General features: G+C 34.5%; 2 protein-coding genes across 12 annotated transcripts in view; one reads left to right on the plus strand and one right to left on the minus strand.

The window, feature by feature from the left end:
* LOC120418411 (dual specificity calcium/calmodulin-dependent 3',5'-cyclic nucleotide phosphodiesterase 1A-like) overlaps positions 1-25878 on the plus strand; it is a 673125-nt gene that overhangs the window by 626000 nt on the left and 21247 nt on the right. The window lies entirely within an intron of this gene.
* Positions 14154-14984, minus strand: LOC120418413 (uncharacterized). Its single transcript, XM_039580793.2, has 2 exons — positions 14415-14984; positions 14154-14353 (listed from the first exon to the last, which is right to left on the minus strand). The coding sequence occupies exons 1-2, from the start codon at positions 14914-14916 to the stop codon at positions 14265-14267; spliced, it is 591 nt and encodes a 196-aa protein (XP_039436727.1). The 5' UTR covers positions 14917-14984; the 3' UTR covers positions 14154-14264.

The following is a 25878-nucleotide window of genomic DNA, read 5'->3' on the forward strand; positions in this document are numbered from 1 at the left end:
AAAAAGATATAAAAATTGAAATTACAAGCCTAGGTTTCAACATTTGGATGAAAAAAGTGTTTTAAAATACATTTTACAGGCGTACAGTTGCTTTCCAATCATTAGTTTTGAAAATATCGAGGTATTGACGGAATTTTTTTTTTCGCAAAAAAAACTTTTTGTGGGACTGTACATTGGTATTTCATGAAAATTTTAAATGTTTTCAAAGGAGTTCAAACATGCTGAATATGATTATAAACTTGGTAAAATGCAGTTTAACTGGTTTTCAGTTGATTAAACTTTAATTTTCATTAAAATTTGGAAGGTTTTCGAAAAAAAATTTTTTTTTGCTCCCTGATTATTCAAGGCCAACTTTAAGGGGGGGGGGGGGGGTCAACCAAAATTAATAAATTTAATTTAATGCAAAATTTGGTTCACTAAAAGCAACTCAACAACTTTGGACCAGCTCTAGTACAGGTAGTCTACTATGTTTCAAAAAATGACACTTGTGGATCACATTATACAGTTTTACTATTTATTTAATTAAAATGTAACAGTTTTTAGCTTACGTACTCTCAGAACAATCCTAAATATTAATTAAATTTTGCAGCTGAACACAAAATGTACGAAAAACGAATCATCTTGTTTACTTGTTGAGTGATACAATATAATCCTTCAAACGTTTGAAATTCAAGTTCTGTTCACGAATCCTTTTATCTTTTTTGCACAAAACGACAAAAATATTCGTTTTCTAACTTTTATTTAAATGTTCAACAATATGCTCCTATTAAATTTCCTATCACACAAATATGCTCCCGCAGTTACTTGCACAAACTTACCAACCACCAGATGTCAAGTATACCTTTCTCTCTCCGGACCTGGAAATATACCTTTTGGCGCCCACTCGAGCGTATATTATTAAACACTTGACACCGGATAATACACGTCGATCATCCCGGGGTTGTCCTGGTTCTGCCAGCCCCGGCCACGTGTGTTATCACCATCATCGTCTCCTCCATAATCTTATCTCACGTTATATTGAATTGGCTCAACACTCCGCTCCTTATGGCAAAGGCGTCCCTTGTCAGTCAGAGTTCCGGTCGCGTGGCCGTCTTCTTCAAGATTATTCCAGACAAACATTTCAAAAGGGCGAAATGAGGTTGTTGCTTTACGGCAACCTTCTGCTACCACCTTACGACCAATTGAGTTGTTCTTCGTGACACAAAGTTAGGTGACGACGGTTCCCCTGATCAAAGTCCATAAATCATTGCTTCTCGTTGTCTATCTACCACATGGACGACCCCAGAACTTGGAAAGATGTCGACGTTGTCGACGACAGCGCCGAAAACAGAACGACTGTGTCAGACTGTGAGGCTTTTGTTGATAGTGGGCTCTGTCGGAGCAGACTTCAATTAATGCATGTCGTAAGCTGCGAGCCCCAAAGATGGCGCCAGGTCATAGACGAAACTAGCAGCCAATGAGTGCCAGACTGCAGAGATTTCGATGGAATATTGGACGGAACACGAGGCTTTGTGAGAAGATGCTGCTTGTACTTGGAAACAACGAAGCCATGCTGGATATGGTACGATGGCTGATATTGGTCCTGGAAGTTTGTCCATCTTGATTTGTTTAATAAAATGCACTAAAATTTCACGAGCTTGTCCTTAAAATAGGAAAAGCTGAGAAATGTTGATATTACCAATCACAGCAGGACTCAAATTTGTAGAGAAACTAAAGAACATGCAATCACATCGATGTAATGCTCTCTTAACGCGAAGATCTTTTTGATCAAACATTTTGGACCCAATTCAATCAATTTGAAAAAAGTCTGATTGCAGTGGAAATGTAATCTTTTCTTTTCAATAAAATTTAAAGGTTTTACAAGAATATGTAATTTCTTCCAAATATGGCAACTTCGTCTAGCAATCACAAAAGTGACGCAGTATTTACATACGGGCCAACGAGTAACGATGGTAAATGGGGCCCCTAATACCTCGCCCCAGGCAGGATGTCGGATGGAAATGCTTATTGAATGCATAATTTTGCATAGCAAATCCATCATTAGCCCTTGCTCGGCCAGCCTCCAACAGAGCACACTTACAGGAACCAGCAACAATATGGCTATTTTAGTGCTATTCCGCATCAGCAGCACCATTTGCGATGGATGAGTGCAGCTCGTCGGACTTGAAGTAGATTAGACTAGATTGGCTCTCTCTACATCACTGTTTGGGTTTGATTCGATTTGCCATAAATACAGTTGCGGCAATTCGAGCGAAAACTAACATTATTTGACAGAGTCGTTTGTCATGTGCGTTAAGATTATCACAATTGATGGTTTGTGCACGTTTCGATTTTCTTGAGGGATGCTCATCATGTGAAGCGTGAATGCAAATAGTTATCTTTTGGCAACTAAATGTAGGTGATTATTCTTATGACCTGATCAACCCGTTAGATGAAATACATGTTTTAAAATTCTTTGATGATTTTTATGACGAGTCATAATCCTCGGACATCGCCATAAAATAATAACGTTCCATTATTCAAATCGATTTTCTTCTTTCTTTACTTACAAAATTTTAAGCACTTTTACAACTCCCATTTGCAATAAGCAAAGTGCGTTGTAAAAAACGCATCCCATCAACCAAATTTATGGCAACTATTTCGAAACAAAACTACACTGCTGTATCAGATGTCCTTCTCTACTTTGTCATGGTACAAAACTGCCACAACGCGCGTTTGTGGAAATATGAATCGCTGTGCGATGTTCTGCCCGGAAGCTTCCAATATGAGTGATGAAAAATTCCTTTTATGATGGTCCTCACATCAGGACGCAACCATGACGACTACCGCCTGCAGAATGTCATAATTCATATTGATGAAACCAAGCAATGATGACTCAGATCTTCTCGTGCATATGAAATGGTTTGACGGAGTGATGTTTCCTTTGTCCTTGACCGAAAGCTTTTGGAGCCAATTGGAAATTACGCACTTTTAGAAAAGACATTTACTAGATCAGCTCAGTTTCCAAATTTCTACAGAAGAGGAAACCACTCTCAACATTTTCAAGCTTTCGAATTTCTGCGGTTACATTCAAATCGTAAGGCCGATAGTAGGTTGAATTAAGGGCGCACCCCTCGTCTTCATCAAAATTTCCACACTCGAGCTCATTGAGCAAATCCCGGTTTGAAGGCGGAGCTGAAGCAATGCTCCTATTTTCGAGTTGACCAAAATCTCTTCAAAAAATGCACCTAAAAGCTCTGGTCGTGCATTACTAGGATGTAACAAAAATGACTTTTTGGCGGGCATTCGGGGCAGGGATGCCAGATACACAGATTTGTCTGTGTTTCACAGACTTTTGAGCTTGTGTCAGACATTTTTTGAGGTGCACAGACTTTTAAAAAACTTCATTAAATTAATATTTTGTAATCTTTTTTGTCGAAACTTATTTCGTTAGACTTCAAATGCTTAAAACGCAATTTCTGATGGATTTCAATGACCGTGAATTGATATATTTGAATTTTAGACAAATGCACAGACATACACAGACTTTTTTACAGACATTTTCAAAAACCAAGTGGCATCCCTGATTCGGGGTTTGTCCCGGTGGGCATACTGAGCCCAAATCCCACATTTTTTTTTCTTTTTTATCCAAAAGCATTCTATTCAGAGCAAAACTGTAAAACAATTTGAAGTAAATTAATGAATGTGAACAGTTAATGATAAAACGAAAAATACAACAAAGATGAAGAACACTAAGCCCTAGGTCGTGCGAGCTGTCAGTTATGGTGAAGATACATAGAAAATTATGGTATGCCAGATATCGAATGATATCATGTAAAATTTATCATACTTTTTTCAATATTTTTTAAAAGGGCTGAATTTATTCACTATGAACTTATTTATATGTTTTCACACAGTTGTTCTTTTGCTCCACCATTTACAACTGAATGAATTTTGCAAAATTAAAACCACGTCTAACGCAGATCGCGGCCATCAAGAATCTGAAACAAATCCTGATTTGATTCACAAATTACAAAAGACTAAACATAATTAAAATAACTCACAAAACAACGATTTTTTCAAACAATTTCTTTGATCGGTTTAGAATTGTCAAACGAAATAGTTCAAAGCTAACTCGAACCCGGTACACACACGAAGCTTGACATAAACAAATCTGACAACTTCCAATTTATAACAATAACAATTCATTAAAAGCCTTAAAAGCTAATAAAATATAAAAAAAAACTTTGAAAAAATAAATTTGGTTTGAAAATCTGCCATACCATGAGCGTTTAATGCCTTGAAACGCTGGTGCAATTTTGACAGTTTGAGCTGGTGTAAAAATGGTGACAGATCTCGCACCACACAGATTAAGCCATACCGCTTAGCATGTAAAAAAAATTAGTTATTGAGCAATTCTCTACGAAATCGGTCTTTTTTCTTAAATTTTTATTTTTTGTATTTTTTAATCCGACTGAAAGTTTTTTGGTGCCTTCGGTATGCCCAAAGAAGCCATTTTGCATCATTAGTTTGTCCATATAACTTTCCATACAAATTTGGCAGCTGTCCATACAAAAATGATGTATGAAAATTCAAAAATCTGTATCTTTTGAAGGAATTTTTTGATCGATTTGGTGTCTTCGGCATAGTTGTAGGTATGGATACGGACTACACTGGAAAAAAATGATACACGGAAAAAAAATAGGTGATTTTTGTATTTAACTTAGTGTCACTAAAACTTGATTTGCAAAAAAACACTATTTTTAATTTTTTTATTTGTTGATATGTTTTAGAGGACATCAAATGCCAACTTTTCAGAAATTTCCAGTTTGTGCAAAAAATCTTTGAGCGAGTTATGAATTTTTGAATCAATACTGATTTTTTTCAAAAAATCGAAAAACTGGTCGCAAAAATTTTTTAACTTTATTTTTCGATGTAAAATTAAATTTGCAATCAAAAAGTACTGTAGTGAAATTTTGATAAAGTGCACCGCTTTCAAGTTAAATCCATTTTTAGGTGACTATTTTGAAAATAGTCGCAGTTTTTCATTTTTGCACATGTTTGCCCACTTTTGGAAAAAATATTTTTGAAAAGCTGAGAAAATTCTCTATGTTTTGCACTATTGAGCTCTGTTGATACGACCCTAAGTTGCTGAGATATTGCCATGCAAAGGTTTAAAAACGGGAAAATTGATGTTTTCTAAGTCCCACCCAAACAACACACCATTTTCTAATGTCGATATTTCAGCAACTAATGGTCCGATTTTTAATGTTAAAATATGAAACATTCGTGAAATATAGAGAATTTTCTCAGCTTTTCAAAAATATTTTTTCCAAAAGTAGGCAAACATGTGCACTAATTTAAAAAAATGAAAAACTGCGACTACTTTCAAAAAAGTCACCTAAAAATGGATTTAACTTGAAAACGGTGCACTTTACAGTACTTTTTAATTACAAATTTAAATTTACATCGAAAAATGAAGATGACAAATTTTTGCGACCAATTTTCGATTTTTTGAAAAAATCAGAATTGATTCAAAAATTCATAACTCGCTCAAAAACAACCTGGAAATTTCTGAAAAGTTGGCATTTGATGTTCTCTAAAACATATCAAATAAATAAAAATAGTGTTTTTTTGCAAATCAAGTTTTAGTGACAAAAAGTTAAATAAAAAATCACCAAAAAAATTTTTACCGTGTATCATTTTTTTCAGTGTAGTCCATATCCATACCTACAACTTTGCCGAAGACACCAAATCGATCAAAAAATTCCTTCAAAAGATACAGATTTTTGAATTTTCATGCATCATTTTTGTATGGCCAGCTGCCAAATTTGTATGGAAAATAATATGGACAAACTAATGATGCAAAATGGCTTCTTTGGGCATACCGAAGGCACCAAAAAAGTTTCAGTTGGATTAAAAATCGAATGACCGAAATCTGAGAGAACTGCTCATATTGGATTGACATTATTAGAAAAAATAAAGGGTACCCAGTCTTTCTTGTTAGTCTATGATTAACTTAAAATAATATGTATCGAGATTGCACTTTATCGATCGATTATGAGAAGCCAGAAAGAACACTTTCACGCGCAGCGTAAAACGCGCAAGCGTAAATATGCTACTTCGCCTTGACGACTTGTCGAACTTTCGATCGAGAATGGGCTGGGACTTTGAATTTGATGTTCAGTATATGATTCTGTATAAAACCAAAAAATTAATAGGAAAAATAGGGTAAAAATAAAACGTAAAACACTAATATGACTATATCTCTGGAAATAAATTTTGGAAAAGCTTCAAATTTTGGGCTCAAGCAGCAGCGCATGTTTTCGAATGGCTTTTTGTTTGAAACTGAATTCTTTTAATTTAATAGTGTTATCTGTAAAATAGTCCAAAAAATACCTCTAAAAATGTCTTTGACCACATTTACTGGTCGAAAATTTGAATCGCAAAATAAAATTTTCGTTTCCGACCCCAAGGCCACAAATCTGAAATATAAAAATTGTTGGTTTTTCGAGCGGTTTTTCCAAACAAATTTTTAAGAGCGGATACAGATATCGCACAAGTATTTCACAAATAGAGCTCTCAAAAATCAGGCTTTGAGTTCCAGGTTTCGGGCCAAAATTCAATCGAAAGAGCGCATCAAAATCTTCAAATTAGTAAAAGGATTTTTTTCTGTGACGATTCCCCGCCGTGCACGATTTTTTTAAGATTTCTGAGAAAAGCGTTTTTTCAAAAGCAAATCTTAAACCTTTCGTTTTGTAAGAAAGGCAAAAAATGAAAATTTCAACCCGCTCAAGAGTTGCAAACATCAACCCAACTTAAAACACAGCCAGCCTGCATCTGCATCGCTCCAAAAAAGCGATGACCATAATGGGACTTTTCCACTCGCAGGGAAATCGCGCCCCTCCCCCTTTGGTTTGCGGTTTGAACATTTCTGGTACCGCAATCGGATTTTCTCACGTAACAAAAGGTGCAGGGGGAAAGGGGAGGTTGGAAATTGAAAAGCATACTGACCACCACCCTTTCTATTCATAAACACTGCAGTCCATGGAGCACCACACTACGCGAGTGTTTTGCTGCTCTCCGTGGTCGAATTGTGTATCTTTTTGGGAAAATGGTTTCTGGTAAAATGCACTCCCACACAGCAGTGGCAAAACAATGTTTGCACACGTGAGGGGAAATGCACGCTGTGTTTTGAAAAGGGGGTGGTTGAAACTGCATTCGTGGTTATGTTGGTTTTGCACAATGTCAATTGTTGAGAGAACAATCAAAAAAATTAGTCTAAATTCTTTATGAGGAAAAGTAATACTAAATTACTGAAAGTAAGCGTGCGTCTCCATCAAATACTATTGAATAAACTAGTTTGATGGAGACGCTTGGCATCTCAACCTAAAGTAACACAGTCTTTCAATTCGTCAAAGTCAATAACTTTCAATCAATTCTAAAGTAATTGAATGCCTCTGTAAACAACTCCCAACATGACTGCAGCATTTGAAGCCAGAAAGAATCTCTTGAAAGCCCATCAAAAGGCAACCAGCAAACATATTTTCCTCCCTTGGGGACTCGACCTGCTGAAAGCTCACATTAACATATTCAACGAAAGAGGAAAAAAAGCATAAATGTTCTACCCTCATCATACAGCATCATGCCATAACGAACTTCTCCACATTCCGGTCGATTTGAAATTCCTTCACGCGCGATCCTTTAACCGACAGCCACTGATGCATAACATCTTCCTACATGCGATACATGAGTAGAGAATACCCCTCATTTTTCCTAAAATAAAGGGAAACACAATTCGGTAGGGATGTTTTTGTTTTCAATAGTTCAAATTGATATGTTGAAGAAATCTGAGCCTTATTTAAGATAATTGACACGTGTCTTAAATATAGTTCTCAAAAACTATAAAACCAACCCAAACTTGAACATACTTGCAAAGTTCCCCAACATCACCCACTTTTCACATATTTTCCTTGAAAACCACACCGACATAAACTATAACCAGAATAGCTCCCCCTAGCTCCCGTAAAGATACATGTACTTGTTCCGGTCGTTGTTCTCCCGCTGAACAAAAGACCAACCCCCGGATGATCTCATCTTGTTGGCATTTCTCAATCTAACACACTCTTGTTCAGCTTCTTGTTCAGGCGAACGTGCTGGCAACCATCAGACTGAAGACTTCATGTACCCGCTCTGTGGGTAAAAGGATGTTTTTTTGATTGTTTGAAAAAATCTTTTTTCATTAAATTACACTTTCACAAATGTTTGATCTCGTTAAAAAAACGCATAATCCATTTAAACAAGTTTAGAAAATATTTACTGACCCTAAACCAATTTTTCAATGTGTAGATGTGGGTTTTATGTTTTTTTACGTAGCTAGGTTACGAACCTTTCTAGAAAAATATTTTCAATACATTTTGTGCTGATTTTTCTCAAGTGTTCCCCAACTGAAAATAGAAGTTAGAACAACTTGAGCACGAATCTTTCCATAGCGTTTAAAATGATTGATTAGAATAAGATGGTGTCAATATCTTGTTGATAAACACTGAAATTTTAAAGATTAGTATGATTCAATTAACTTTTTAAACACCGGTAAAATTAAGTTAAGGTTTTTTTTCCGAAATCAACTAAAAATTTATTGAAAAATTGTACAATCCATCGTTTGTTAAAAAAAGAGTTCAACAAATAAATATCGCTGAAATCACAGAATTAATCTGATACACAATAAAATATACTCTAAATTCAGTTGAATTGAATGATTTGATAGATCAGATCAAGTTGTTTACTTATATTTTTTTATCAAATGTTAATTTTTGGCATATTTTTTTTCTAAGCAAAATCTGAGATTGGTACACTTTTTGTATCGGGAAAAATGTGAAAAACTATTTTTTTTATATTTCAAATATTTTTCAAACAGTAAGCTTGTCTCAAGATTAATACTTTTGAAACATGTACTAGGGTTGACTCACAATGTCCATGTTTGTTTTTACCCTAGAAAGTTATTCAAAAAATGCTTTAAAAATAGTTTTTTTAATGTTAATTAAAAACCAGAGTGTTTTTTACAGTCACATTATCCATACAAATTTCAGCCTAAAATTGTGCAACTTGAATTGATTACTTTAAATTGACATTCGTTAGGTTTCATTAGAAAAAAAAACAAAAATCAAATTTTGACTTTTTTGTAAACCATTCATCCATCCATCCAATAAAAAAACGTCCATACATGTTTATTTAACTAAGTTTAATAACTTTGGATAAAAAGTATACAAATGCAATGTACAGTAGATAAAAAAAAATTAGCTCAATCAAAATTCGTAACAAATTATTTTCTTATATCAGGGGTGACCAAAGTATGGCCCGCGGACAAATTTTGGATGATCATGTAAAATGGCCCTTTTACCATTTGCAAAGCGATTTTTTTCAAAGAAGGTTTATTAGAATGTTTTTTTAAGATAATCTTTTTTTTCGTTTTATTTAAAGCTTATGATTTTATCATATTTTGATCCCCATTATACGACACAAATATTTTGTTCAAAAATCTTTCTAATTGAACAATTTCACAAGTTATCCAGGTTTTTAAGCGAAGATGGCGTTTGAATGGTGATCGTCCGAAATGTCAAAATCACGCAGTGGTACCAATATTCCGAAAGAAGTGTGCCATGGCATGACAGCCACATTTGGTTTCTAATGTTGGTGCTACTGCGCGATTTTGACATTTCGGATGTTCGCCATTCGAACGCCATCTTCGCATTGAACATTTTCAGAAAAGATTTATAAATCGCTCAAATATAAAGCTACAGCAGAAAACTTTAATAATATTGGTAAAAATAACAAAAAAAAAAAGTATTCCATATTAATTAAAAAGTCATACAGAACCTTTCTATTAATTGAGAATCCAACATGCTCTGCACTTAAAAAAAATCATTTAATTTAATGATAAAATTATGCCGTTTCATAGATTTTTGAGAGTTTTGTCACAATTTTCAAAATATTAAAAAAAAAAACATTTTAAATTTTCAATTAAGACACAAGTGCATTCAACATTTTTTCAAATACCAAAATCAATAAAATCAACCAGGGATAGAATAATCGCATAAAAATCAATTTCGCTTGCGAACATTCTTCACCCGCGAAAGAGAGAGGAGGCAAATCACGCAAAAGAAAATCGCTCCCGTAATTCTCCAAGAAAATCAATCTACTGAAGATTTTTTGTGAATTTCCTTGTCAGCACCACTTAATATTATTTATTTCACTTTGTTTACACACATTTCCCATCTACAAAATGTGACAGGTCATTTTTCGACGTGTGACGTTACACTAGCAAGTGTATTAGTGAAAAGAATATTCCACCGAATAATCAAGATGATGATTTTTTTAGATTCTTTTTACCGATCTTTCGTGCGCGAGAGAGGAGAGCCATGCTCCTTTCGGATTTTTTCTCTTGATGAACGTCCAGAGATTTCTTTTGATGATGATTATTCCATCGCTGAAATCAACAAAACTGTTGGAGAACTGTCTTTTTTTTTCTTTAATTTGTAAATGAGTTTTTTTTTCGGCTAAGCAGTCAGAGAACATTAATTTTTGTTTGACGAAAATGATAAAAAAAATAACAGAAAATTTCATAGAACTTCAAATGACAGATGTATTTTTTATCTTTTAAATTAAAATAACGTAATTTCATGTTGAAAAGATTTTTTTAACATTTGGCCCGCAAGCTTATTTGAACTTTTAATTTGGCCCGCCATTCAAAAACTTTGGGGTGTCTTATATAAATATAAATTATTGTTGCTTGACATGGATCAAATAAAATTCAAGTTAGCTAAGAAACATGATGTACTGCAAATGCCTTAAAATCTGAATATATTTTTGAATTCAGTTTCAATAACACTTATGACTTGTAAGAGTTTAACCAGCCACCGGCTGAAAAACTCTATAATAAAGAATTAAAAAAAAACAAATACCGTAAACTGGGGTCAATCGGGACACATGGGGCGAATTGGGACAGCAGTTTTAACCATGTTGGAGCACAATATTTTGATTTTTCTGGTTGGTTTCGGTTAGAACAGACTCAGGCCAACAAAATGTGTACATCCATTTCCAAATTTAAAAGCTTTAAGTGCTCTAAAAAATGCTGTCCCTATTCAGACTGTAGTTCCAATTCACCCCAGATTACGGTAGTTTGATTCATCAATTTTATACTTAATTATCATTTAAATATTTTTTCATTGGAAACTACTTCACGAAGTACTTTTAGAACTTCTCTTCCAAGATAAGCATAGTTCCATACCATTCCATTTGTATTTTATTCGTGTTTTTCATTTTGCAATAAAATACTAAACCTATCCATGTTTACGATACATCAAAAAAATTACTAGTTTAAAAAAATCTATTTTTGTCGAAAAATTAATCTATGTACAGTTAAAAACAGCAACTCAAAATTCAGATACGATTGGTATGGCAAACCAATTGACATTTATTGTGCAAACCACCAAGAAAAACAATAATCAGTTAAAAGCGTAAGTTAGCCCAATTCGGACTAGAAAAATACTTTTTTTTATTTTTGGATTTCGCAGAGTCTCAAGGTAACTTTGCCAGAATACCTCATTTTTACAAAAATTTTATTGCAAATGTAAAAAAAATTAATATTTAAAATATTGAGGGAAAATTAAGCTATTTATTTCTATTTCTGTACTGTTTTCAATTAAAACATCAATTCCTGAAACAATTATTAGACATTTATATTTTCTGAATATAATGTCATCTTATAGCAAAAATAATTTATTTAAATATAAATTGAACACGCAAATAAATGACATACACATATGTATCACCTTCCTGTGCAGACTGTCTAATCTTAATTACGCATTCCCACAAGCACTAACTGGAAAATTCCGATAAATCCAGCAAAACATTCCCCGCTAATTGCGCATCTGGTGATTAAGACAACGCCACCTTTCAAACAGCAGATGCTCTATACCCGATCCCTCAAGGGACAAACGAGTCTACTGCCGGTGTTTTCCTTGCAAATTAAAGATACACAAATTCTTCCCTGTCTGATGAGAGACGTTTAAGCTAAAGAGCTGTTCCTTCTTCACTCTTGACGGTAGACCTGGGGCTTAAGCACGAGCCCACCCAGTAAGAGTTCCAATTAAACTAATTTGCATATAAAGAGAGATTCTTCCTCATCTTGCGGTGGGAACGCTGCAGACAGATGAAAGCACGTGTGTGCACGTGATGGACACGTAACAACTTTACTGGGAAGACGAAATTAAAGGATTTTCTTGCCTGTCAAAAGTCCTGTGAGAGACATTTCAACAGGAGATTCACCGCAGTTTGGGAGATTTATTCCGCTTCGTGCATATATTTCACGAAATGACAATTTAATTTAGTACAATCCTATGAAATACCATCCCAAGTGAGTTTCTCTGAATTAATCCCAGTCAAGAATGGCGGAAGTTTTCTGGAACATAAATCCACACACAATTCTTCGCTCGACGTCGTGGAACGTTTCGCTGCCAGGTGTGCACAATGCACCGGAAAATTGTACAGGGTTTTCACTTAAAGAGCAAAAGCGGGGATTGTTGATGAGCTTATTGAAGAAGACTCTTGCTGTAGCTAGTCAAGTTGAGTCTAATTTCCGTTTTCAATTCTTTTATTTACTATAAATCACAAAGTTTAGTAATTCCATTAAGGAGAACTTCTTAATAAAACAGCCTGCATAATTTCAAAAACAAACATGCAATACGCAAATGCAAAAGCTTCCACAAATCAGCATTCACATCTCGTGTGCCCTCTTGTCATCCAACGGAATCCAGTAGTGTGATGACTTTCCGGAACGCAATCTTGTTTATGTCCCGCTCCAACCCCTCATCGTCAGCGTAGATCCACATCGGCAAAGTTGTGTCTTCACTGTGAAATGCAAAAACTCATATTTATGCGTCCCACGTGGAGAACCACCCTATCGTTGCAAGGGGAGGGGACGCGGCCTAATAAAATCGACATTTTCTGCCGAGAAGCGAACATCGGCGGTGGCGACATCATCATTTTCTTATTTTTATTTTATACTATCGGAGTGGCATTATCACCCAGATCCCATCAGTCACATGGAAAGGGTAAAGGATGGAAATTTTGACATTTTTCTGAGATTCATGGTAACATTAAACACAAAATTGTTGGGTAAATTATTCATTGTTCATACTAAATCCACAAATTTGGGATACCTTTAAAACTTGCAACGTCCAGCATTTTTTTTTTGTAATTCATAAATTTGTCAAAATTTGAAGCACTTTAGACAATGCAGTAGTCGTAAGAAATGTGTTAACCTTAATTACCAGCTTAGCATCGGTTATTTTTTCGAAAACATAGATAAATTTACGAAAACGGAAACGGCCTAAAATATTTATAATGATTTGTAAAAGACAATTGCATGAGCAGAATATTAAAGGATTAACAGACGTCAAACTCAAAATCGAGATAAAAGATACACTGACCCACTTTACTATAATATTGCCAAATGTTTTAACGATTATCTGTTTAAAAGATCCAGTGCAATTGTTTTGAATCTCAATTAAAAGGGTGCAAAAAATATTTAGTTCTTATCAGTTCTCAGAACTAAGATCTTCATTAAATTTTAAAAAACTGATTATGATTTGTTTCTTCTTAAAAGTTCACGCAGAAAAATAAGACATGTTTGATTCAACAAAATATTTTGTTGATTCGGAAATCATCATTTTTGTTGGATCAACGCTAAACGTCAAAGCAACTCTTTCAAAACAACAAAAGCCTTTTGTGGAATTGAGAAAATTTAAAAAAATCTTTAAAATATGTTGTCACTGAGAAAGTTTTTCAAAATTTAATCAAAATCATTTTTCTGAGAATTGGTAAAAATTGTAACAGTTGCTTATCTCCATACATTTTGACGATTTCTCCCATACAAACTTCAAGGGCTCAGGTGGAGAGGTTCCCGTGGTCAGAATGATCTCAAATTTGGAATTTAGCCTTGTGATGGGCCAATCTTTGATATCAGCTTCTATGATAGCCCAGAGGAAACCCGGATTTGGACCACCCTAATGAACAGTTTACCTTGCTCTTAAGCCAAAGATACTGGATTTGGTTCTCACTGTAAATTCTAGCTGTTTATGTGAGATAAGAAAAGGGCTTATTTGCAATTCAGGGTTCTTTATTTATATTTGAAAATCTTGCATAGAATATCATATGTTACATCAGCATGACTAAGAAAATGCAATAGATAAAAACGGTCACCGGGTTGCTTTGGCTGAATTTGACTATTCAGCCTGCATGCTCTCGACGAAATGGTCCTCCCATCGCTGTGGATTCTCGGGCACATCATCCGGATTAAGGCTTTCGACGGATCCTAGAATTTAAGATTGTATTGTTTGCTAGTTCACAACTTTAAGGTATCAATCTGATATCACCTGCAGCTCGATCGCCAGAATCTGCCTCCGACTCTCCCACTGATGACCTCTCCCGCCTTGTGACGGCACCGTCAATAACGGCTAGGCCGAATTTGCGACGACCTCTTTGATCCTCGAGGAACTCCATCACCCGCTCGTCAACTGCTTCCAACTTGGCCCGAGAAATGTCCAGCAGGGTGTCCAACTTCCCCGCGAACTTCTTTTTTCGTGCGGTTTCCTTCGTCTTGTTCTTCCTGCATAATCCCAACTCCTGGTGAAGCTTGCGCAGAGCCCTCTTCACGTTACTCTTCTGCCGCAGCGGAAGCGTCGTTCTCCCCCAAATGTCCAGCAACTCATCGGTCGTAATCGTGAGCGCCGCGTCCACGCTGTTGTGTTCGCGTACCAGATGCAAGCACCGCTGCAGAGTTTCCCGGACCGTTGGCAGCTTCGGTAACCTGCCCAGCGGCTCCGGATTGGTGGTTCCGACCAGGAGCACGGTAGATTCTCCACGAGTACGCACCATTGCTTGCAGTTTGTTGGAAGTGAAAAACGAATTGATGGAAAATGTGACCGGGTTGCTTTGTTAAATCCTTCGATGAGAGAGTGACTTTAAATTTCTTGGTAAATTTCGTGTTTTTGGTTCAACGAATCAGGCACGGCCTGCTTGACTATTCGTTAAAACCCACCATGTGGCGTATCAAACTTCATGAAATTAATTGATTTTAGATTATATTTTAAAAAAAGTCCTATCTGCATAGGAAATCCTTATCTCATAGGTTGTTTTGAAAATTTACTCTAGAATTTTGCTTTTTTATAAATATATTTTTGTACGCAAAAATACAGAACAAGTCAAGTTTTTATTTGAAAAGCATTCAAATTTCAAAGCCTTTACCCTTCATAACTCCTTCAGCGCCGGTATGTATATCCCATTTGCAATATTACCCATTAAATTTCGAATATATACCGAACGCTGATGGTATCTCGCGCGACAGGGCCATCATAAAGCTTCACTTCCACTTGCCAGCGGCAGCAGTATCCCATCATGGAGCCGCCCAGTATTTTTAATAAGATGTCGATTTTTCGCTGCGATGTCACTTCGAAGTGCGCAAAGAAGGAAATTTTAAGTTTGAAAATTATTAAAACATCAAATTTAACTAGATTTTTTCTAAACCATTTTTTTGAATTTATTTCAGAAATGTTTATGAAATTTTAAAAACATTCGTCCTTTTCCCGATTTCACAACCGCGTTCCCCACCGACATGGTTTCCTATCTACCCCAACAAGGGAGCGACATCCCGGGGTGGCTCTGCTCCAGCCAGCATCTTGATGGAAATACAAAGCAAATTGGATTCCTTGAAGGACATATTTCACTTTAGATTTCCCGCCAGCCAGCAAAAGGAGGCAACCAACTTGGCGCAATAAATGGAGCCGCTTGGTCTTCATTGCGCGCGCTCACTCCCAGGGCAATGAATGTTGATGTTGGACATATTTTGTCGCTTTTTATTTTTATCTCGGGTTGTGCGACGATATCTTCGGAGAGGCATCAGATAAAAGTGGGCGGAATGTGTGTGTGACAAACCATATGGAGAAAAGTACTTGGTATGTCATCGAGTTTGTTTCGGGGTGCCTTTGAGGCTGGTCGATGTCGCAGCAGTGGGAGGGTTATAGTCTGGTCTATTATGCTTTGAAGCGTTACTGCGAATTGATGTTTGGAGGAAATTTTGAAATGTCTTGGAATTGGAATTCATTTGAACAATATTGAACAGAACGTTATGTTTTTAAATGTAACCCAATTGCCACTTGTCTCGAGAAGGTTGATTTTTACCTTTAACTTTTAAACACAAGTTAATAATTTCACGAAACAATATTTAAAATCAGAATACATTTTTCAATTTTGAAATTAATATAAACATGAAACAAATCAAGCTGTGTTAAACATTTTTAAGCCATGACACAAGTTGAGCAATTCTCTACGAAATCGGCATTTTTTCTTCAACATTATTTTTTGTATTTTTCAATCCGACTGAAACTTTTTTGGTGCCTTCGGTATGCTCAAAGAAGCCATTTTGCATCATTAGTTTGTCCACATGATCTTCTATCTATATATATAAAAAATTTCGACGGTTTTGTTCGAACGCGAATCAATTCAACACGGAACGTCGGATCGAGGTGCTCTTTGTTGCGTTGGGTTCGTATTAGTCCAAGGAAAGTTCTTACGCTAAAAAGTTGCAACTTTGGCCACTCTGGAACCGATTCCGGAAAATCTGCAGATTGTATGGGAAAAGTTACGTAAAATCAATTTTTTATCACAGGAGGCTGAATAAGCAAACAAACAAGAAACGTCAGGAAACCAAAAAAGGGCAGGACGAAGTTTGCCGGGAAGAACTTGTTTTCCATACAAATTTGGCAGCTGTCCACACAAAAATGATGTATGAAAATTCAAAAATCTGTGTCCTTCGAAGAAATTTTTTGATCGATTTGGTGTCTTCGGCAAAGTTGTAGGTATGGATACGGACTACACTGGAAAAAAATAATACATGGTAAAAAAACTGTGGTGTTCTTTAAATTTCTTTTTTTGTCACTAAAACTTCATTTGCAAAAAACATTATTTTTTTCTGATACACAGCTAAAAAAGTAGTAATCCAGCTGCGTGTAAAAGGCCTGGGTGTAAAATAAATATTGCATTATTGTATGCAATTTTATGTAATTTTACACCCTGAAATATGTAGCCCATCAGCATGGGAAACCTACTTGATCGAAATATCAAGCTCATATATGCGTTTATCCTTACAGCATTTCACTGGTATGATGGCCGAGTGGGCTTAGGCGCTATTGTCCTTATTGTTGTCCTTATTGTTGGTGCTGGGTTTGAATCCCGTCGGTTGCAAATTTTTTTTTGTGTTTGCAAAATTTGTACATGCAGTGTGTAATATTAAGTGTTTATTTTGACGAAGGTGATGTGCATGCTTTTGCATGCGATTTTACCATCGGATTTTTTGCTGTGTATTTTTTGATTGCAAATTTGATTTTACGTCGAAAAATGATGTTGAATTTTTTTGCGACCAATATTATTTTTTTTTTAAATCGGTATTAATTTTAAAAAAACATAACTCGGTCAACGATTTTTTACACAACCTGGAAATTTCTGAAAAGTTGGCATTTTATGTCCCCTAAAACATACACAGCAAAAAATCCGATGGTAAAATCGCATGCAAAAGCATGCACATCACCTTCGTCAAAAAAAACACTTAATATTACACACTGCATGTACAAATTTTGCAAACACAAAAAAAAAGTTGCAACCGACGGGATTCAAACCCAGCACCAACAATAAGGACAACAATAAGGACAATAGCGCCTAGCCCACTCGGCCATCAGACCAGTGAAATGCTGTAAGGATAAACGCATATATGAGCTTGATATTTCGATCAAGTAGGTTTCCCATGCTGATGGGCTACATATTTCAGGGTGTAAAATTACATAAAATTGCATACAATAATGCAATATTTATTTTACACCCAGGCCTTTTACACGCAGCTGGATTACTACTTTTTTAGCTGTGTACTTTTGTGAAATTTTGATAATGTGTACCGTTTTCAAGTTAAAGCCATTTTTAGGTAACTTTTTCAAAATAATCGCAGTTTTTCATTTTTGAAAATAAGTGCAAATTTTTTGCCCACCTTTAAAAAAAATATTTTTAGAATGCTTCTTTATATTTTGTTTTTTTTTTATAACTTTGTTGATACGATCCTTAGTTGCCGAGATATTGCCATGCAAAGGAAAATTGATGTTTGCTTAATCTCACCCAAACAACCCACCATTTTCTAATGTCGATATCTCAGCAACTAATGGTCCGATTAACAATGTTAAAATATCAAACATTCGTGAATTTTTCCGATCTTTTTTGCGACCAATATTTCGATTTTTGCGACCAATATTTGGATTTTTTGAAAAAAACAGTATGAATTAATGTATGGGGTTAGATCATGTTTCAAGCCTAGTTTTAAAAACGTTTATATTTTCACTAACACAAAATGCTTGACACATTATTAGATTTATGCTGCTGACCAAGCTGCTGTCAAAAATTTGCATAATAAGAATGCTTTTATGAAAAAAAGAATCTTAAGTTTTACGTCCAAAATTCGTTTTTTGCATATGGGACATTTATGCGAACATGGGCAGTACAATTCTTTTATAGTTTTCAATCAATTTTACAACTATTTTCAATGAAAAAAAAAACATTTTCAGCAAAAATTTGGTATGCCATCACATTTTTGTGAGAAAATTTTGAGTTAGAAACTTGCTAGAAACAAAACTTGAAATTAAATTTGAAATAGCCTCATTTTAAGAAAATATAATATTTTACATTCTTAAGTTAAATCATATTTGAAATCCATAGCATATTTTTTTTTAGAATCAATTGAAACTTTTATCACATTTTTCACATTTTAAATTGATCTCAGTTAATTGATTAATAATCTTTCGATTTGTAATGTTTTGAACTCAAAATTCTATTTACCTAATTTTTTTAATCGTTATGCCATTGCCAATTTTATTTCATTTTTTGTCCTATTTAAAATTGGTAAAAAAGACAATCTTGAAAATGTTAAAATATGAAAATATGTTTAGATGTAACGGGACGCCAGTTCTTGGACAACTTCTCTACAACTTAAATCAATTTCGCAACTTTTTCTTAAAAGTAACCCTGAATTTTTTTAAACGTGATCAGCCCAAAAATCGATCTCGGCACCTCTAGATTGGAAATCCAACACGTCGCTAGTCGAAACCCATCCTCGACCGGTCAGTATTCCCAGTGAGCAGATTTACTCTTGTAAGGGATCTGACTTTATCGAGCCCACCTCCCGCTTATAAGGCGACGGATTGTGTTCTATAAAAAGTTACCTCTCTGTGATATTGAAAATTCTGAAATACATTAAATATTCCATAAAATGAAAAGTAGTAACAACACAAGTAATTAAAGTTGTTTTACATTTTCAACGTCAGATTTTTTATGTTATTTCAAGTTTTTCCACATTCTATGGAATTATCGTGATTTTTTTGAGATTTTGAATTAATATTCCAATTTTTAAGCGTAGAAAATCACTAAGCCTAATAATAAAGGCAGGAAGTGATGGAAGAAAAATCATCAAAAGAAAATCTATAAACATTAGAGCGTCCAATTTTCCGTCCCGAGAAAAAACATCCCGGGAATTCACGGGATTTTCCAAAAAAAAATATTTCCCGGGAATTCCCGAAATTAAAGCGGAAGAATACACTTCTTAAATTTTTTTTGAAAATGCTCTGAAAAAATAATAAATGAACAAACTAAAAATGTTTTTGTTAAATTAAATGTATTGTTTGGTTTTTATATAATTAATCAGATTATCAGAAATTATGACATCAGAATTATTTCTGATAATATTAATTTTTAAGGCAACTGGGAATAAATCTTGTTTAATGAGTATTAAATTATTACAAATAGGTAAGCTTTCAATAGATTGATGTAATTTAATCAAAACAATATTAACTCCTTACCTAGAAATTAAAATTTAGATTTTTTTACGTTTTTGTTTACCATGATCAAATGAGATGAAAATCGAATTTGTGCTAAAGAAATTACAATTTGAAGTAAAAGAATTATGGAGCACTGGTGCAACTACAGGTGTTAGAGGGTTAAATGTGAAAAATAGAAGATTTTTCATGGATTGATGTTAGTTTATCGTGTAATTTAAATCATGTTGCATAATAACACAAAAAAAAATCATTGATAAATTACTTTCTATTATTTGTCCTCAAAAAATGCGTGCAAGAATATATTCAAAGCTTGCTCAAATATTTGAAGACATTTGGTTGTTTGGAGTAAAACCAACACTAAAAAGTTTTACCATTTGTCCAAGAGCTGAAACCAGTATTTGTCATGAAAAACATAATTTCTGCATGTTCTTTTTCTCATTTCAATAAACTGGTCACAGAGGCATGTTTAAAATTTCTCATCAAAATTTTTTTTCTTGTAGTTGAATGATTTTTTACATGCAGTCATGCTTTTAATTAAACCATTTATGTTGATTTCCTATACAATTTTGTTGCTTAATATTAATTAAAACCAAGACCATAACAATTTTCAATGAATTTAAAATTTCCCGGGAATTCCCGGGATTTCCCGGGAAATTAGCTGAAAATTTCCCTTTTCCCGGGAAATTTGTAACTCCGGGAAATTGGACGCTCTAATAAACACTCATCAAGAGAAAAAATCAGTTGCGCACGAAATATCGGTAAAAGGAATCTAAAAAAAATATCTTCTTCATTATTTGGCTGAGCATCTTTTTCACTACTTCACATGCAATTGTAACGTCACACGTCGAAAAATTGCCTTTCATTTTTTGTACAAAGCGAAATAAATAATTTTAAGAGGTACTGACAAGGAAATTCACAAAAACCATTTACAAATTGACCTTTTTTTGAGAAATTCGGGAGCGATTTTCTTTTGCGTGATTTGCCTCCTCTCTCTTTCGCAGGCAAAGTAAGTTAAAAAACAAAAAAGATTTTTTTGCGATTGTTCCTGATGGCAGGAAATAAAAATTGATCAATCTATAATTTCTTTGATTTCCGTAATCCATAATTTCAATTGGAAATTTAAATAAAAATATTGAGAATCGAACCAATCAAATAAAAATTATTCAAAAACTCAGGCTGATGTGATGAATATTAGCTTTGAAAGAAAAAGAAGCGACAATTACTTTTTATGCTTATTTAAATTATTTACAAGGTATTATAAAACAGATTTTGTTGAAATGATTTGAAAAAATCGCTTAACACCCTATAAAAAAAGTAAATAATCTTAACAAACTGGTCTTCAATTCAAGTTCGAGTCAAGTCTTGAAAAATGAAGTCCAAATAAAAGCAGCAAAATTGGACTCCCATAGGGGAGAGTGGGGAGACTTGATCCCCTTTTTTTGTATCGCACATAACTCTGTCAATTTCTCACAAAACTATGATCTTTTTGCATGAATTGAAAGCTTAAACATTCAACTATGTTTGGCTGATAAGGATATTTCATCAGATAAACTCTTCGAATCATGCCAAGCGTTTTAAAAAAATATTTTAAACCGGCATTTTCGAAATGTTGAGGGTAATTTGATCCCCCATTCAACATTTTGAAGAAATCTTAAGGAAAATGTTTTTTATTCATCCAAACTTTTAATTTTCTATAAGTTACAGCAATTTCACATTAAACCTGTACGTTTGCGTTCAAAATATAACAACTTTAGCATGCAAAATATTTAAAAACTTAAAATTTTATTTTTTAGACCAAAATTGAGCATGTTTACAAAAGCTGGTAATTTTTGTTTACAAAACTTTTGAAAAATCGTTCAAACTGCAGTAAGTTATGTACAACTATACTAAAGGAAACTATGTACGAAAACCCAGCCCAATTATTTAATCTTAAGGCTGATTCCAGTGACTGTAAAAATGCAGGGATCAAGTCTCCCAAAACGCACTTTTTTAAACAATTGATTGTAAAAATAGTATGACGATAAATTTAACGTCAAATACGTAAGGGTTTTGGAGTTGATATGTTTATCAAACAATTCATGTATAAACAATATTTTTTTGAATAATTTTGAGTGTTTTCTATACTTATCAAAACAAAGAAAAAAGATCTCTTGGAAGTTTTTTGGAGCACTTTTTAGAAAAATGTGTGTAACTCTATCTAAACATTTTTTTATTTTTTTTATTTGTTTTCTACAATGAGTTTTATTCAATTTCGCACATTTTTCTAGAACAAAGCTAATTGTTTTACCCACATGCTGACGAGATACAGGCTTGGGATCAAGTGTCCCCGGGGATCAAGTCTCCCCACTCTCCCCTACTCATAACACCCTTAAGGAGGAAGGCAAAAACAGCTTTGCTAGTCTGGCTTTTGCAAAAAGAAACACGGTAGGTGGCCAAGCCAAACTGCTGTGTGCCATTTCGGATTCGTCAAGCATGAAATGCAGTGGGGATTTGCTGCAGCACCATCAGCGTGGTGCCTTTGTAGGAATGACACCGTGAAAAGTTATTTATTTTAATAATAATAAGTTTTCAAATAATGAAAAATAATATATATCGCGTAAAATATTCTTGAAATTTTCCAAATAAATTTTATAATTAGGAAGCGGAATATTTATGCCTTCACGAACTACGTGCTACTTGAGTTGCTGCTGCTGCTGCATTCCGGCGGATTTTCCCGCTCCGTTGCGCTTTCCCGCATTTTCTTTTGCAAGGACAATCAGGAGCGATTTATGGTTTGTGCCACTTGTTTTGAAACCAAAGGACGGCTGCAATTGGACCGTCGTCAGGTTTCGGGAAATTTCCGTTTGTTTTGATTTAATTCGAAAAAAACACTTCCCAGAATAAAAACCGCTCAAATTCAAGCGGTGCGAAAAATTCCCCGCAAATAACTTAATCAAAGAGGCTTGACAAATAAACTTGAAAACTCAACGTTCCACGCCGTCGCTCATCCATTTCAGACAAACTCACACAAACACCAGAAACGCCGGAAAACTCAATTTTCTCCATCGAAGCGGAAATTAATACGCAATTCCGTTGATTGGGACACCAATTGCGAGGTTCGTCGCCGCCGGCGGTTCCCACATTAGGGGTAAACCTGATTAAATGCTCGTCAAGCGGTTCTTTTCTTGTCAGCGAGTGCTTCCAACGGATTGAAGCAGCCGCCGCCGGCGGGTTTTTCCTTCTCCAGTTTATGATGGAAATGGATCAGACGATAATGAAGAGACTGTTGTTTTTTTCTGAAGACTCCCTCTCAGGAAGTGGATTTATGTTTGTCCTGGAGGTTTGGACATGTTTGAGCTTTAAGTTTCTTAAAGTCATTAAATATCAACCTAAAAGTTCAACTTTTTTCTTCTCAGGCCAAATCTTGACGTGATTTTTTTATGAATGATTTTTTTTTTGTTTGAAAAACAATTTGTTTGTAAAAGAAATACATAAAAATCAGAATATATTTCACCGAAAATTGACTAATCCCACATTTTTCAAGAAAAACTGCCCAAAAAACTTGCTTCAATTTCAAAAGTTTAAACAGAATGAATAATTAAACCGAACTGACGCTTCCAAATTCGCTTCACAGTCTGAAATCAGTTTGACTTTCAAGATGTGGGTGTAACTTTGTCCAACCCACAAAAGAAGAAACTTTTCCTCACATTACAATAATACAGCTCATGTTGGGGAAGTTCACCAAGTCGACCACCCACACACAACTTGACGACAACAACAAGAAAGCAAACTTCACTTTATATCCCCAGTTACGTGAGACTTTAACACAGCAATGCAATCTAATCTACCATCTGTTGAATGTGTGTGTGTGTATTTGCTAAAACTTTACTCAATTTAGTGTGTCATCTTGGCGGGGGATGTAAACACTTAGTACTATGGACCCCACCATCAACTACCAACCAACCTCGCCCCAGGGCAGGCTCAATTTAGTTGATCGCTCTTTGATGTGAGTTGGTACACTTGGCTCTTTAAGGGGGAGGGGGTTCGGAGTTAGCAAGCGGGGGCATTAATCCGGTTGATGTAGCCATCAATTCCAGGTAATTGCCGTAGGCGAATTTAATTCCGATTGTTGGCACTGCGTGTTGGTTTATGGCACTTGAGCCTCTAGGCTGACGAAGAGAATAATAATGGAAATTATTAAGATTCTGAAATATTGAGCATGGCAATTCAACCACAGGTGAGTGCGCACTAGTAGATCATATCAACATTTTTTTTTTAATAAATTGTCAATATTTTAAGCACTCGTTCGTAACCATAGCATTAAAAAATATTTTTTAGAAGCTTTAATTTTCAAAAAATGAAAAAAAACATATCTAGAATTTTTGCGAAAATGGCGTTCGAATGGTGAACGCCCGAAATGTCAAAATCACGCAGTGGTACCAACATTGCGAAAAAAGTGTGCCATGGCATGACCGCCACATTTTTTTCTCATGTTGGTGCTACTGCGAGATTTTGACAGTTCGGACGTTCACCAATCGAAAGCCAGCTTCGCTTAAGAACCTGAATAATATGTTTATTTTTCATTTTGTTGGTGTTGAAAATTGAATTTATAGTTTACGAAATCTAATTCTTCACCTAACTTTAAGATGATATGTAAATGTTAGCCTGAAATGCTTTGATCTTGAAACCAAGCCTCTTTATCAAAAAAGTGGTCTAAAATTATTGTTTTCAGCCACAAAGCAAAAATGAAAAATTAACAATCAACATTTAATCAACAATTAATTTGCCTTCACAGTTTTTTTATATAGAGCTTCGTTCTCAAAATCAAAAGCATTTTAAGTAAACATTACCAAACAATAAGTCATTTTCGAAATTTATAGATATTTTAACAAGGATAAATAAATAAAATACAGAAAATTTCCTGCAACTTTCTATTTGAAACATTCTCAATTGGACAACTGGTTGCTGATATGTAGAATCTTAGAATTTTAATATTGCGGAAAATGACGTTATTTGGAAAACATAAATTCAATTTTCTATGTAAAAAAATAAAATCTTTGTGAAATTTTCTGATCATTTCACTCATATATCATTACAAAATGTTTACAGAAAATAGCAGAAAATTTCCTTTAAGTTTGTTTTTTTTTGTATTTTACTATCGTTGCCGAGATAACCTGATTTTAAAGATAAGGCTTAGGTGACACTGAAAAATTCCTATTTTTTACGATACTCGCACGACTTTTAAAGGCCAAAATTCAGCAACCCACTTATAATCAACAATTTCTTAAAAAGCAACGAGCGCTGAAAAATAAAATTTTGCACCGAGTTCCAAACAACATTTTTGGCAAATCTGGAAACGTTTGAGAAAAGTAAGGATTTTTATAATTATAGTTTTAATGTTTCACTAATTTTTCCAACCGTAAAAAATTAAGAAAATTTCCTGTAACTTTCTCAAAGAAAGCATGGTGCTATTATGATTATGTCAAAAGATACAGCGTGCTCGAAACTGACCTAGATTTCCGAGCAAAAAAACGTTTAGACAAATTTTGCTGACGTTGTATCTTTTGACATCAGGAGCAAGATTGCGCCATACTATCTTGAGGATATTTTAGAGCATCTTCTAAATTTTAACGGAACAGCTCGCCTCTTAATGTATTTCACTGCGCTGTTCACGTACAACTGAATATGTCAAAGTGAAAGTACAAATCTAACAAGACTGATAAATAACAGATTTAAAGCAGCATTTGTCAAGTTAATCAAGCTACATCATGAATTCTTCAGGCGTACTTAAAGTGTAAAGGTGAAAGCTTGATTAAAACTTCTAAACAAAAATTCTTTATGATATCTTGAAGAATTCTTTAAAATATGATTAAGTTTATGGAATGGTAAAACCTGTTGGATTTGGTGAAAGATGTAACAAAACTTTATTGCAGTTGATAAAACTATTATAAAAATGCTTAAGAATCAAAGGCATTTGTTTTGCTACTTGGGA

Source organism: Culex pipiens, chromosome 2, assembly GCF_016801865.2.
Source record: "Culex pipiens pallens isolate TS chromosome 2, TS_CPP_V2, whole genome shotgun sequence".
Taxonomy (NCBI): domain Eukaryota; kingdom Metazoa; phylum Arthropoda; class Insecta; order Diptera; family Culicidae; genus Culex; species Culex pipiens.

Coding starts and splice junctions, on each gene's coding strand:
- LOC120418413 (XM_039580793.2), bottom strand. CDS start 14,916: ATGGTGCGTACTCGTGGAGAATCTACCGTGCTCCTGGTCGGAACCACC. Junction 14,354..14,414: donor TTCTGGCGATCGAGCTGCAG/GTGATATCAGAT, acceptor CTTAAATTCTAG/GATCCGTCGAAAGCCTTAAT.